This window comes from Seriola lalandi, unplaced genomic scaffold, assembly GCF_002814215.2.
Source record: "Seriola lalandi dorsalis isolate HSWRI2012SDOR001 ecotype SW California unplaced genomic scaffold, Sedor1 jcf7180002054330, whole genome shotgun sequence".
Classification (NCBI taxonomy): domain Eukaryota; kingdom Metazoa; phylum Chordata; class Actinopteri; order Carangiformes; family Carangidae; genus Seriola; species Seriola lalandi.
Genome location: NW_019524883.1, coordinates 847,064 through 863,205, shown reverse-complemented (window position 1 = coordinate 863,205; position 16,142 = coordinate 847,064). Strand labels below are relative to the sequence as shown.

At 41.5% G+C, this 16,142-nt stretch overlaps 1 protein-coding gene and 1 long non-coding RNA gene across 6 annotated transcripts in view; both read right to left on the bottom strand.

Annotated features, from left to right (window-relative positions):
• The window catches only part of lmna (lamin A), a 33,156-nt gene extending 20,609 nt beyond the window's left edge, over positions 1–12,547 (bottom strand). Inside the window, exons 1-2 of one of the 5 annotated variants that reach the window (XM_023407167.2) lie at positions 12,528–12,547; positions 5,678–6,066 (exon numbers count right to left, since the gene is read on the bottom strand). In XM_023407167.2, the coding sequence (XP_023262935.1) occupies positions 5,678–6,021 (344 nt within the window). In that variant the 5' untranslated portion in view covers positions 6,022–6,066; positions 12,528–12,547. The other 4 variants (XM_087174223.1, XM_023407166.2, XM_023407164.2 and 1 more) reach the window with 4 other exon arrangements.
• Positions 12,548–14,780: 2,233 nt separating this feature from the next.
• LOC147819082 (uncharacterized) overlaps positions 14,781–16,142 on the bottom strand; it is a 5,158-nt gene continuing 3,796 nt past the window's right edge. The window contains exon 2 of the long non-coding RNA XR_015437304.1: positions 14,781–15,020. This is a non-coding gene — a long non-coding RNA (uncharacterized LOC147819082). The remainder of the gene's footprint in view (positions 15,021–16,142) is intronic.

The window sequence follows — 16,142 nt, the reverse complement described above, 5'->3', positions numbered from 1 at the left end:
ATCAAACTGCATGAGAAAATCTCTACAGCAGCACAGTGAGATCTGCTGCTGCCTGTCTCTGGCGTCAGGGAGCAGGGCTCGTGACGCTCAACTGTTAAAGTTCTGTGAGATAAATGCAAGTTTGTTTCTTGACTTTTGCCCCACAAGGTGCTATTGACACTGAGAGATGTATTTGACAAAAGAAATAGAAATATTTCAGAGCAGAAGTTAAGACATGTCATACCTGGTATTGTGAGTGGTGGCTCACAGCATGACTTACTGGCACATGTACATCAAATAAAGCCATTGTTCATTTAATCAGCTCTACCTGTGCTTTTCCTGACGTGTTAAATGTCTCCTCTAAAAAAAAAAAAAAAAGAAGATAAAAGCAGCCAGGAGACTTTTTTCCAGACAGTGTGGTGCAGTTAATTATGAATGAAGCAGTCAGACTTTGAGCTTCCATGAGTGTCTGTTCAAATGGATTTGTGTAAACTGTAGATAGAGATACCTGTCAAAGTCTATACTTCTGACTGTTAAACCATGATATACCAGGATCACAGCGACCTGGCGAGCTTCATTTTTCACCCCACTAATTACACTGACCTAATAACAGCTCGTTACAGTCATTAATTCTTTACAAAGTCAGCATAATCAGTCTTTTAGATGTTGGCAGGAAGATTCTGGGTCTAATAATATGCCATACTTATCTGAAGCTACTCAGGCATCCTTCACCTGCTGTGCTTCATTTTTACAAATTATTTCTTGCAGCTCTCAAACAGTAAATTCACAGAAAATGAATCTGCAACTATTCTGATAATTAATCATTTCCTGTGTAATTTTCTTTCTGAGGATAAATATCAAATATTCTCCAGTTCTAATTTCTAAAATTAAGCATGAAAATATTCAGCAGATTATGATCAATAATGATAACTGATTGTGTGTGTGTATATATATGTATATATATATATATATATATATATATATATATATATATATATATTTTTTTTTTTTTTATTAGTTTCCTGGAGTTTCCTTAATATAAATATTTTCCATCTCTCAGTATTTCGTTATGTGCATCACACTGATTTCTCAGTCATTATAATGACAGTCGTTTGGCAGAGCTGCTCAGTCAGCGGTACTTTCCCAGTCGCATAAGCAAAAAAAAAAAAGAAAAGAAAAACCAGAACAATGATGCACCGATTCCACAAGTCTATTGAAAGAAAGCTTCACATTTCAAAGGCTTAACTGCACGATCAGAAGGGGAGTGCAGCTTTGCTCTTGTCCATTTTAGGAAGAGACTTTGAACACAAACATTTTATCTCAACAAACTTGACATGAGTCCTCCTGTTATCCATAACATGGTCCAGTAATAGCACGGATGTATACTGTGTTACCTTAGAGATGAGTTTAAAATTTCCCCTCAGGTAAATATAGGAACTTTACTCACTGAAACTCAAGCTATGACTAATACTAGACCACTAACTTATGACATCTACTGCCGCTACCACTCCATCATGCTCTCCTACTTTTACTTCCTCATTTTCCTTTCACAGGATACAGGAATATTAAAGTTTCTGTTTATCACATTGTGAGCGTTGCCTAGGATGTGACACCTTCTTTTCTTTGAGCATGAATGTCAGTGTCTATTGTGTAGCTCTGAGAGGACAATAAAAATATGTACACGTGTTGCCAGGGGAACGGAAGTAAGGGCAGTATACAGCTTTGCACCTCAATGGGATATTATGAATAAATGTAGTTTGTGGGGGAAAAAAAGTCTTAATGAAAGAGAGCTAAGGGTGATCTTATCCAACACAATGTAATAAGTGACATCACTCACTAACTGCAAAAACTCGTGGGTCATATTTAGTAGGAGCAACACATACTGAAAGGAAATGGCAAAAGAAAATATTCCCAATCTAGGAAATGTGAATGTGTTAAATGATAAATGCATTTCCTGCTGTGTTCTTTGATAGCTGTGAATGCCACAAGTCAGCCTCAACATTACATATCAGTCCTTGAATACAACATTAAGAGCATGTGAAGTACAAGACTGGATCTTTTTCAGTCTGCAGCTGAACATGTCCCGTCACGTTTCGTCGACCGCAGCACTTCTTTGATTCATTTTTACATTGTTCCAACAGACTGGCAGCAGAAAAAAACAAACGTCTAAGAGCTTCATCTACCTGGTGCCACACCCTGAACCACACCATGCCGACGGGCGGGGCAGACTGAGCCCAGGTAAATCCCTGCTTTTATGTATTCAGAATGGACTGAAAGGAGAAAGGCTTGGCTGTTAACTATTCAACAGCTCCAGTTGAGTCTCATCCTTATCAGACAAAAGCAGAGAGTCACTTAGTCCTTTACAATATCCATAAAAAAGGTGTTGGGTTTTGAATTTAGATAGCGTGGGTATGCAGACGCATGCACGCAGCAGATAATACTGAATCAACACTAATGTAGTTTTTAAATTTGTCTTTTGCAAAAAAAAAACAAAAAAAGGTTGATAAAGTAAATTAAAATAAACTAACTAAAACAAAGTTCCACATCTGCGTGGGTGGGGCGCTGAGGAAGGACTTCAGGAACGAGAACTGGCAGTGACACTGATGAGCCGGTTCCCCCACATAAGATAATGCTTCACAGCCAGCGGCACAGCTGGAGGTTAGATTGGACACGAGACACCAGACAGGAGCACTATTTCAGTATTACAGGCAAGATGACTAAACAAGCCCTCGACAAACCTGTGAACATGGTTCTGTGGCTCCTGCAGTAGCTCAGGGGCTCAGATTGAGTCTTTCTGACCTGTTTTTTCTTCCTCAACTTGCGTACATGGCTCTGAGATTTATGTTTAGACTTTCTTTTACAGTGCCACATTCCTCCCACACCTGCTTTTGCCAGGTTATTTGCTTTTTTCTACAGTTTTGAATTATTTACAAGTCAAATAGTGCTGCAGGGAGAATTGTTGGCATTCTGGGCCAGCAGTTTGAAGGGTTGCCTCAGGAGGGAGAGCATGTGTTCCTTGTAGTAGTTATGCATACAAAGACATGTCTGTAAAGAGACGCAGTGTCGTGCCTTTGGGCTAAACAGGTGTGTCCAGTCAACTGAACTGCACTGATGGCTCCACCTGTTGTTGTGTGTTCCGTCAAACTCGGGAGGAATAACCAAGGACATCAACAAAAAAGTCAACATATTGTGAGACGTAGCACTTTAGTGTTTGTTGCACCACCGTCTGTTGCTGTCGCCACCTGAGGCCCGGCTCAGCAGCGAGTCAGAAGAAGCCCGTCAGTGTGTATTAATAAACCTGACTTCCCGTTACAGCGAGTCCGTAGTCAGCCCATTCCAGAGGCCATGAAAAACCTCTGAGTCACCACCCCGTCTGCCGAGCCAAGACTCCCAGAGCTCCATGACAACCAAACACCAAACACGCCGGGCTGAAGTATAACAGATAAAGCCGGCCCAGACCACACATGCGTCAAAAGATCTGCTTCCTTTGGAAAACAATATTGCTTCGGGAGCCGTTGCTACTTCTCTAGACAAGTAGCAGGAGAGTAAGGAGAGGCACAGAGGCAGGGGGATACTGTGGAGATCATTTACAAAATTTGATAATACTGTTCTCTCAACAATCGCAGGGCGCACACTGCCTTTTATCCGGAGCATGCAACAAAGTCAACATCCTCACCCACCTACAGCATGTGCAAATTTACCACCACAGATTGATGAGCTTTGCACCACTGACACCACAATGAAGGCCACCAGCCAAATACACGTGAGCCACACTGAAGGCACATTTCCTATACACTATTCAAATCTTTAATTTATCTTTCCACATGCAGCAGCTGTGAACCACTCCCACTGAGTTCACAGGCCTCACAGGCCGATTCAACAAAAATGCCAACTTCATGAAAGGACCACAATAGCAGTAAGTGGGGGAGAGCATTCCCTACCACGCGTACACACACACACACACACACACACACACACACACGTTTCAGTAGTGAAATTCGTCGTGTTAAAACCCAGTTTCTTTTTCCATTTTAGAGCATGTGTTGAATGTTTCTACTTCTACATTCTCGACTCTCTAAACAGGGAAAGGGAATCTCTGTGATAGGAGCACATGCAGGTAAATGCAGTGGGGGGGGGGGGGGGGGGGGGGGGTGCAAATAGTTTAGATTTAGTAGTTGCACTTTGTCAGACCCCTCTAACCTGAGATGCACTATGCCAAGACATTGCCACATTCCTAAGAAGCCACCAATGACTGAGCTCTGTGACAGTAGTCTGCAGACATTCACCTACGTAGCAGAAATCACAGCTGACAATAACACATTCAACGAGGCTGCAGGTCACAGGTCAAATTCATACTGTATTGTCAGTAAGCATCTTAAAAGAGATAGTAGAAATAATATAATTCTACTAAATCATACTCCACAATACCTTAAGCCAGTCATTCATTTACTACCACACACACAAACACACACACACACCTTCAGTAGCAAGTTTGCTCAAAGGTCGAGGTGACTTTTTTGATAGTAAAATGTTAACTCTAAATGTTTGATGTAACGAAGCTGAACATAATATTTCTGCTGCAATGTAAAGTGACAGAAGTTTTGGTTTGTTTTACTTCTAATGAATACAAACTGTTTAAAAAGTAGTTTTTGCTCCACACGTTTCTCAGTCCACTGACTTGTACTCGCTGCACAGAGCACAATAGTTTATCTAACTCCGTCAAAGTACAGCAGACTACAGATGTGAATTCTACACTTCTGTCCATATTGTCACTATTTTGTCAAGTTATCACACAGCAGAGCTTTATGCAGCAGAGTCACACACTGTGGTTAAAGACATTCTGCCATTAGAGCAGTCAGCCTCACTACACAGAGCAGGCTGTGTGTTAAAGGTGGAGTCTATTCTGCTGGAGGTGTGTCATTTCCACCATCTTGAAGTGACATAACTGAACTTGCTATGACGAGTCATACAAGCTTAACCACCAGGAATGTCACTGGCTCCACACTCCACACTGCATTCCTGCTAGAAAATGAGGGTGTTGCACCACCTCAGTCATACTGCACAACAACAACAGCAACAGGTGTGAACTGGAGGCATAACAGCACAAAAGGTAAAATTACAGCATTCAGATCCATGTAATCAGCTGTTTTGACTGCAGCGCCGCCTTAACCACGGCTATGAGATGCTTTGGAAACACACTAACATTAAAAAAAAATAAAAGTCTCTGGAGAAAGCTGAAACGCTGATGGCTCCGGAGCATAATGAATAATGCTGATTTTAAAAAGGGACACCAATGCAACATCCAACCTGCACTGGTTGATGTGATAATCAATACACATCACTGGGCTTGTTTATAATCCGAGTCACAGACATTCCTAAGTTACTGTGGGATCTCAGGAAAGCTGGGGAATCCCCCACAGAGGAACCAGATAACAGCAAATAAATGTTATGTCATCCGTACTGCAGCACTTCTTGAAAGGTTTATGGATGGTTACAACCACATGAAAGCCTCTTTTATTCCCATGCATTTAACAGTGCACTGACAGAAAATTCTGAGAGATGCACCAAGTACTAACTGCATGTTGCTATAAGCTAAAATACATTATTTTCAATAAATATGACAACATGTGCTGTATGTACACCACTGTTGTACTATAGCCCCTCCCATTCAAGCTCCGCCCTATCATGCTCCTCCTACCTGGCTTTAAGCTCCTTGTGCTCCTCCCTGATCTTGCCCAGATCCAGCTGCAGGCGTGCTCGCTCCTTGGCAACCTGGTCCAGGGTCTTGCGGGCGTCGGCCAGCTCTGTCTCATAGGCTGTCTTCATGCCCGACAGGTCGCGGGTGACTGAGGACTCGGACTCAGTGATGCGCAGCCGCAGCCCGGCATTCTCTGCCTCCAGCGAACGCACCTTGTCGATGTACACCGCCAGGCGGTCATTGAGGTTGCACAGGTCCTCCTTCTCCTGCAGCCTGGTGATGCGGGCCGGCGAGAGGGTGGTGGTGTGACCACGGCTGGTGCGTTTCTGGCTCGGGGTTTCCATGGCAATAATGGCTCAGCAAGAGGTGCAGAGGGGGTGAGTCACTGGCTGTGGGGGAGGAGGGCGAGAAGAGTTAATGAAAACTATGGTATCCACAGTGGCATCCACAGTGAAACTACAAGGCGTATCTAGGACTGTCTTCCCTGGAAACGCAGTGCACCAAACCACGGACTGAGTCACATGTTAAACTTTAATAGAGTTATAGTGAGAAAATGAATAACTTGAATAAACCTGATCCTTGTCTGGGCAGCCCGCCTTCATGACTGCATGACAATATATTCCAAGATCCTTTTTCCAGTCAGTGAGCCCATCTCTAAAGCTTCATTTAATACCTAAGAGTTAAAAGTGATTTCCAGAGGCAGAACTGATTCACAGGAACGTAATCTCTGTTTTCTTTACTTGTTGTTTGTTAGGACTTCAGATAACTGCTATTATTTTATAAAAGAAGGAGGTACCGTTTCCTTGCCTTTTTCCTGCTTTTAGTGCTGATAACATCCCTTATTCACACCAGCATTTTCACTGCAAAGTGGAGCACACTGTCATAACATGCGCCTTGCTGTTTTCTCCTCTGGCTCCAGTAAATTGTTTTAGGAGCCGTTCAGCCACTTTATGCAGCTCACTCCTGAGCAAACACGTTCCCTACGAACACCAGCCTCCACCAGCCTCCACCAGCCTCCACCTTCGGCTCACCGGCTAAACACAAAGCAATTACATGTTTTTATAATCACTCGTAAAATGTGCAACTGCACATTGGAAAAATGAATAAAAACATATCTCCTCCTCCTCCTCCTCAGCTCTTCACAGTTTTTGGTGAAATGGAGGCAAACAACAAAAAAAAAAAAGAAGAAGAAGGAAAAAAGAAGTCTAGCCCCAGCGTCAGTCATAATACCAAAGTGTTGACTCATAATATCAACAAATACTGCAGGATGCCCTGATAAGGACATACGGCTCCTTAGATGTGTAGTAACAGTGAAATGAATGAGATGGCTCTGTGTTAAAGACTTCTGTCATTGAAGCTACAATCCAGAATTTTCTTCATTAATTATCTAATATTAAATTTAAGTGAATTTAAGTGAGATTTAAATGAACAAAGAGAACAATCTTTTTTTTTTTTTTTTTTTTTAAATGGAAGACGCCTCTAATATCGTAAAGGAAAATCTCAAGCTATGAATCCGACTTGAAACAGCAAGTATGGAAGAATTCGACAATATTGATAAACGTATGAGCACTGTTGTTATCGATGGCACCTGTGGCTGAACAGGTGGAGCTTAAGAGCCATTTTATTTCTCAGCAGTTGCTCCACTCACAACCGAACAGCCCTTTGTCAAAGTACAGCGGGAAAGCCTTCTCCGGTTCGGCTCAGGAGTGGGTGGATGCACCAAACTTTGCCATCCATCCCCTCACCGCCCATTACCAAAAGTGCACACAAGGACTTGCACGCCCATGTGGGTGGGATGGCGCACACATGCATGCACATGATGTGTGCACACGCCCACAGGAGCAAACCCATACACTCACAAGTACTCTCTGGACTAACTTTGAATAAATGAAGCATCCATTTAAGCTCCCAAAATGTGCTGTCTGATGTTCCACTCTTCAGTAACAGCAGACATTAAAAAAAAAAAAAAGGAAAACTTTTACAAGTAACAAACTTATTCCACGCCACTCCTCGCCAAAATGACAATGAAGACGGCTTTGAGCTGACTGAACAAGTTAAACAAGCACTGTTTATCAGTGTGACCGACATGAAGTCTCAGAGGGAGACGGAGATCTGTGGAAACTCTGAACCTTACCTCGGTTGTGTGAGAACCTCTCGACTGCAGCCTGCTGAAGGACTGACTGTACAGGACCTTTCTGGAAGTTGAGTACTGGTGTGAGTGTGTGTAAGCTGCTGTGAGAGTGTGTGTGCCATACCCCAGAGGAGCGGAGAGAAGAGGATCCGTTGAATAATGCAGTCTTGCTCTGTGCTGGTGGGTGTGTATGCCTTTGGCTCGTGCCCTGAACTGCTTTCCTAGCTGTCGCTCACTGCACATGTACCTACTGCTGAAGAGGGAGAGGGGCGGGAGCAAATAAAGGAGGGTGGGGCAACGACTCACACTAGAAAGACTGTGTGTGTGTGTGTGTGTTGTGTGTGTTGTGTGTGTGCGCACACAGAGCAGCTGCTGAGCTTTATCTCTCCCTGCACTGGCCATATCTTTTCCTCTCTCATTTCACTCAGACAGCGCCCTCGCAGACAGACTGACCTCAGCGACTGGTGCAAGTGGTCTGTCAATAAAACGCGGTGACACTGATGATACTGAACAGCTCCCAGGTGGATGAAAGTGTGTGAATGTGCGACTCTCACCCTGATCCTGCTTCCCTGCTGCTATGAGGAATACATTCTTAGCCCACTTTTCTGGTTGAAAACAGCCGTGACAGCCGACTCTAAAGCAAACACATGGAAGAGGAATTTCTGCTTCGGTCTTATACAGTGAAAAGAAAAATCCTCAGTGCTGCAGAAAGGACCAGAGCTGAACTTAGGACACTCAAACAAACATAGCATGGAAATCAAACACGTCAAATACATACATATCATTGATCTCCTCGTAGCAGGGCTCAGCTGTTATCCATGGCAGAACAATAATAACCTGTCAGCGAGCTCGTCCATCGACTCCATGGAGGAAAAAGTCCACAAATATTTCATATTATATTCCCAGTGAATGATAGAATAATTCCCACAAGTCATCTTGAAAGTGCAAAGCTCTGACACTCAAATCCAAGTTGATTCTGGTCTTATATTTATTTCCTTGGGGTGGAGTTAATGGAATCACAGGTCCAATCAAGTTCTGATGCAGGAGAAAAAGACGTTTTCTGTGTGTGTCTGTGTGTGTATGCATCTCCTCACCATGGAAATGGAGGTTTGTCCATTCGTGTGTGTGTGTGTGTGTTACTTTGTATTCGCCTGTGGTTAAACAAGGGGGCAAGACAGCATCTGTTTTTGGGCATGGGGCAGGCTCAGTGGCTGTAAGGGAGTATCCTGGCTCCGGTGTGGCCTTGCAGTGGAAAGGAGCCGTCAGTCTCTGAAGCGGCCACTCTGAGTCACACGTCCTTGTACAAGCAGCTCATTTTTCCAGCGTCCTCCTGCTCTCCGCCTCTCCTCCTTCCTCTAACCTTCTCTCTATCTCTCCATTTCAAGCTTTTCAGCCCCTCGTTTCCATGGAAGTCACACTGAGACAAGAATGCCTGGCTGGCAGCCGAACATCTCTCCTTTATGAATCTTCCTCTGTTCTGTTTATGTTCTCTGGGCACAAACTACAATAAACTAGATGGAAAATTGTGAAAACTGACATTTTCTCCGATACCACAGAACAAATCTGCAGGTGGTTTATCAATAATGAACTCACTGTTTAAAACTCTCCACTTCTTGGTTTTAAAGGCAAACCTAATGCCTTCATTTCTTGCTGTTTGTAATTATCAGCTTCTTCTATGAACATGGCCGCAAAACATTTTAGCTACAAGAGGCAAGAAAACTTACCGTAAAAAAACGTAACCATGATTTTAAAGTCATTTTCTTTTTTACAAAGATATTAAAATTAAGAAAAACACTAAATATTCACATTTAAGAGGCTGTTATCAGCAAGTGTTTTGTGTTGAGTCAAATTATTAGCAAATTAATTGACGATTAATTGTCTGTAGCACATCTAATTGATTCAGCTCTCAATTTTTCCAGTAAATTGCACAGGGATGCATTTACACCTATTGGATCTTTGCTCTTACTCCCCAAGGTACTGATTAAATATTGTCCAACACGGGCAAAATGTGTGACATCGAGAGGATATTTTTGAAAGTGATGCAAGACATAATGATAATTGCTATAGATCATTCGGATGCTGCTTTGAAAAGTTGTTATATACGAAAAAAATTCAAAAATGAACTAAAGCTATCAGCAGAATGTGAAGAAATAACAGTCTACATCTATGTAGTGTGTTGTGGAGATATCTAGTGAAGCTAGCATGCTAACCAGCTAGCCCTGGGCTTGGTGAACATTAGCGTTGCTGGAGACAGATCTTGGCAAGTAAAGGAATGAAGTTTGATGCTGAACACAAAGTTTCTTCTAGTCTGGTGAGTAAACAGCTGTTAATGCTAATGCTGGCTGTGTAGCAATAGCAAAAACTATATGGCACCTTTGAATAATGAGATTTGACAAACTCAAAAAGTAAACAATCATTTTTCGACTGCCAACAAACACCAATGCTTTCATATCTTTAGCCACTCGTCTGACATAGTCTGAATCCCAGATCCACTCATCAACTCCAAAGACAGGAACGGGCATGACAGACTGTGGTGCAACTCACCAGGCGAGACAAGTACTGAACAAAGGGTTGCAATGAGTTCTCTTCCCGTCTTTCTCTCTCTCTGCCCTCATGACATTCCAAGCAGGCGGCAGAAAACACAAGGCGTGCCTGTTGTGCAATCTGAAGGTTTTATTTCTCCATCATGAGCCACTGGCTTGCTGCTCTCCTGGGAGAAAAGAGTGATTACACAGACGACTTTCAGCAGGAGAAAATATGGTGCGAGAGTCATCTCGTCAGAATATTCTGAAGCCAAGTAAACAGAGTCTACTGAATCAGGGCTCCCATTCCAGTTTCAAAACCTGAAGCTCACACATGCTCTGCAGTACATACAACAGCTCCTGTTTTTCATCCCTTATCTCCCTTTTTCTCCATTTCCTGAGCAGGCCTACAGTCCCTCATGTACAGATTATTTTCCAGATAACACGGTGAAATAACGATGACTCATTTGTATAATTTAACAGTTCACAGGAGCATTAATCTTTCATTTGACAAACAGTCAGAAACAGTAAACTGTCCTTGAGTCTGTATCTGCTCGTTTTGTACCTCAGCAGCAGCTTTAATTCTCTCACCGTTATCTCTCTTGTTCAAGAAACCATTGTTCATATATCTGCTTTAATCATTAATAAAATATGCCATATCTCTAACCAATGAACGAGAGCCTGCTGTGCTTTGGAAACAGTTAAGGTTAGAAACTAAACTTCTGTTCTTTCTTTGTTTGGTTGTTTGATACAAGCTAAATAATAGTTTGATATTCTGTTCATTTCTATCCACAGAGCATTTACTGTAATGTACTGAAATGTCAAACTATTGTTGCTTTGTGAGCTTTCGTTTTGCTTACCATGCAAATGATCATGTAGGCCTCCAGTCTTATGTAAATTAATTTTATAATTTTTCATGAAGTACTGGTAATGTGGAATAAATGTTGCTGGGATGAGCATCACAATCTCTCCGATAAGAGACTGTTCTGAACTGGGTGGGTCTGAACAGATAAACCATGACTGAGGATCAAGTAACTCTCCCTGAGGGAAACTGAGGGAACTGTAGATGGGACAGAATATCCACATCCAGGCTGAACAATCTTTAACTACTCTAAGTTTTAAAAATCTTATTCCTGCTCCTCTGGATGCTGCAGTGGTGAAAATCTCACCTTTGGAATCACAGGTGTTTCCACCAGCACCTCTTTGCCAGGGTCTCATCAACTCTGTAACAGTGAAGTGAAAATACAGAGTGTGGTCGGGACTACCTCGGTGCTTTAACACGCTCAAGTACAACTCTGAGGCTACGCTAACTCAGATAACCACTCCTATCAATGTGGGGAGTGGAAAAGCATCTCAGGTGCACAACACCTTGAACCTTGAGGTGGATGGTCAACAACAGCAGAACTCCACGTCAGGTTCAGGTCCCGTCAGCACAAGGACAGAAATCTGAGGCTGCAGTTGAGGACTGGAAAACTGTAGCCTGCTCTGATGAATCTTTTCCACTTGTTTTTTCAGGTTTTTCCTTTAATGTGTCACCTGTCTGCAGTTGTAACAGAAACTGGCAGCTGTAGGTTTTATACACGAGCATGTGAGTGTTGCATTAACAAAACTTTCCTTTAAATGTTCTCCATATTCAAAAAGATGGGAGCCACTATACTGACAGAAAACACAACCTGACAACAGGCATTCATATAAAAAGGTGTGGACAAAATATCATCAACACCTTCAACGTCACGTGATGCAGTTCACCGGTCTCCATAGAGCTGGATAAAGTTGAAGAAGCAAACATTTCATCTCTCCACGGAGGCAGGATTTATTGTATTTGACTGCATTATTTTACCTATTAAACTGAGAGCACATCCTTGTAGTGCTGCCTGTTTTCCACAGGAATGGCTGCAGCAGCTCGCGCTCTGTGCCTGTCTGACGCTCCCTGTCTTCCCTGCTGTCTGTCTGTCTGTCTGTCTGCACAGAGGCACAACGTCAAGTCATTCACAAGCGCTTTCTACAGGGAAGATGCGAAGCGCCATCCACTGGCTGACACGCTGAATGGAAACTTGTGGGCGATATCCCTCAACACGGGTCATAGAGTTCATGAACTGATGCGACACGCTGCCTGCCTGGTTTAGTCTCTCACCAAACAAGGACCCAAACTAAAGACACACCACCGTAAACCCGCGAAATAATGAGCGTCTCTTACCTGTTCTCTTTAGTAGGAAACAGGCTCTTCTGAAGTCGCTTTAAAACATGTCTCCCCTCTCCACCGTCACCGCTGACCCCCCCCCGACTGTCGGCAGTCCACTTGACCCTGATCTTATCCACAGGACCGGTTCTTCTTTGAAACAAGTCCGGGAGGATGAACTCCACCGAGCCGCGCGCGCAGCCAACAGACACCTGCGCATCAACACACTTGATTAGCCTGCCAGTCTCTGCTAATTACAATGCAGCCTATAGGCGCCACCTGGCGACCGTAATTAACGCTCTGCTGTCGCTTCGTGTCGTCATTACTTTTAGCTGCTGAGGATTTTTAATAAAGTCAACTCAAGTACTGCAGTTAAGTACAATTTTGAGGTACTTGTACTTTATTTGAGTGTTTCTTCTCGAGGGGACAGGTTACACTGTTTTTACTTCACAAATTAAGATTTTCCTTTCAGCAACATGACAATTTTATATATAATGTTCAATCCAGTTCTATTCAGTCCTATTCTATTCAATCCTATTCTAACTTCAGCTAAACAACCGGCCACAGTTCCTTAAACCAACGTTATAATACAGAAGTGTCCACTGGGGACTATTTTCTGTGACGGTAAGTACATTTTGCTAATGCTACTCACACACTTTTACTTAAGTAAATATCACTAAGTCAATTATCTATCTATCTATCTATCTATCTATCTATCTATCTATCTATCTATCTATCTATCTATCTATCTATCTATCTATCTATCTATCTATACATAGGTATTTTTTTCAGTTTCCATTTAAATCTTTTTTGAATCTGTCAATTCAAAAATTCACTTTATTAAAAGTACACAATATTAGCAGGAAAGTGTACTTAAATGTCAATGGAATTACATTGTGGTATTGCTTTTTTTTTTAGTAAAGGATGTTATTATTTCCCCCACCGCTGATTACTAATTTCATTTTTTGTCTTCTTTGCCTGAGGAAAATGTTATTATTTCACGCCACAATTCAGATATCTGTTATCTTAACCATCATCAATAAACTTGTCTGTCAGTGGCTTGAAATAAATGAAATAACTGTGGTATTAATTTTACTCAGGACCCCCTGGAGAGCCCTGAGGGGCCCCTGTGACTCCAAGGACCCCTCTTTGGCAGTGAGTGATATACTGACCTGAGCTGGGTTTCACATGAATTGATAATTTAATTAAACAGGCAGCCAGGGAGCATCATACAACTATTCCTCAAGGCAACTTTACCAGCACGACTGCCACTATCAAGCTGTACAGATGGTCCAGTTGAATGGCGCAGTCAGTTTAATTCCCTGTGATCCCAAACTCATTCTAAATACAAACAAAAACACAAATTAAAAACATCTGAAGTGTGCTGCTGGAGATATTTTACAGAGCTCTTCATGGGTAAGCTTATCATTATGTAACAGATGAGCATGAATTTTACATGACCTATGTCACTGAGCTGTAAATGGTTTGTTTACATTCACAATATTCATAAATGATGGAGCAGGACTGTGGGTCACTCGGAGGCATCCTGATCTCTGAGAAAACAAAGCCTGAGAATGCGCCCATGCTTGCTGTGACTGCAGCCCACTCTGGCACTAATACTCTACCTTCAGGATAGTATTAGTTTGTCATCTATAGCTTGGAAGTGATTGCATAATCCAGCCAACAAAGATGTACATATTTCGAAGTTTTGGTACAAAGCTGTACCCTCCGGAATGTCCCATTAGGAGAACAGAACCCACGAAAAGAACCTTAACATCCACATTTTAGCTTTCAGGGCACATTTGTCTACAGAAATGGATCCACACAGTAAACGTGTCTGGCACTGTGATGACACAGCGTCCAGGAGACCAATCGACAAAAAGTAACTCTATCCTGTACTCCATTACAAGTTCAAGTCCTGCTTTCAGAACTGCACTTTGAGCACTTCTTAACACTGTCGGGTATATTGATTTGTAACTGCATTATATTTCAGAAACTGATGATGGTTTGTGTGTTAAATCTTAATTTAAAAACTAGCTAGTAACTATAACTATTAAATAAATGGAGTTGGCTAAAAAGTCCAATATTCTCCTAATAGAGTATACGTATAAAGTAGTATAAAATGGAAAGACTCAGAGAGTACAAGTACCTCAAAAATATATTTCAGTACAGTAGGCGTATACTTGAGTGAATGTAGTTCGTTATTTTCACCGACAGCTTTCAGAGTGTTCTGTTATATAAAGATAAAAATAAATTAATTTACCTGTTCAATTCATTTCAATTCAATTTACTTTATTTCCCAATGATAATCCACCTAGTACTGCTGTCAACTGAGTCCTGGGTACATTTATATTAAAAACAAAAGATAAAAAATAATACAATTGAAAAACATCAAAAAAGTTGGGACAGTCTGTTCATCAAGTGTACTGGAGTCCAGATTCATCTTCCATTTAAGAGCCGGTCCTCTAGTTGTTCCTCATGTAGCGCGGTCCAGCTCATTACAGTCCTCGGCTTCACCGCACATTAAAAACAACAGATAAAACATAGATTATTTCAATAACATGTATTATTTGGAGAAGAAGTGTTAGGCAGCAGTTAAAGCCAAATTCAAAACCTTTTATTTAAGGAAAAGTAGAAATACCACAATGTTAAAATCCTCCATTCAAAATTTTACTTTACTACTACTATTACTAAAAATAAAGAATATGAGCAGCAAAATGTACTTGAAATATCAAACATGCCCCTTCCACAATGTTATACTATTGTATATATATTACATTATTGTATTATATGTGCATTTTAATGTTGTGGCTGGTAAAAGTGAAGGTCATTTTAACTACTTTATCTGTTATGTAGTTAACACATAAAAATGCATCATATTTCTTAAGCTGATCATTGGTTTTGTGATTAATATCTGAATCTACAAAGTAACCAGTAACTGCAGGTGTCAAACAAATGTAGTGTAGTTACACTAGTTATTATTTCCCTCTGACATTAAATGGAGTAGAAGTACAAAATAGAAATACACAAGTACAAATACCTCTGATTTGTACTGCAGTACATTACCTGAATAAATGTATTTTGTTACTTTCCACCAGTGGTATTAAGAAGAATAAAAATGTGTAAAATTCTACTTGAGTAGTTCTCACATCAATGTACTCAGTTACTTTCCATCCATGATGAAACATGTCTGAGAATTACAGTAACGGTTTTAAAGCCCATCTGATTTGTATTTTGTTCTTGATATAAAAAAAGGTTAAAGCGCATCAGAGCTTCATTAAGTGCAAGTGGCATGTGAGAGGTTGGATTTCTAACATGCCAGCAGAATTTAGTAGCAACATTTCTTTATTCAAATGTGACCCAATCAGTAATTTTATAGCGTGGAACTGATCCTGTGACTTCATCCTTTTGCAGATTAAAACAGCAACTTTCAATATCTGAATCAACTGACATTGTCTGAAATACAGTCAATGAAATGAGAAACGGATGCCAAGAATAAAGTGAGGACCCTTGAGTTCAAAGGGGTCTGTGACGCGCGTGAGATCACCACCATACGGGAAGCAAGTGGTGAGGTGAGCCTTACTCATCACTAGGCGTGTCACTAGCTCCACAGCATCAATGTGATTAGAGAGG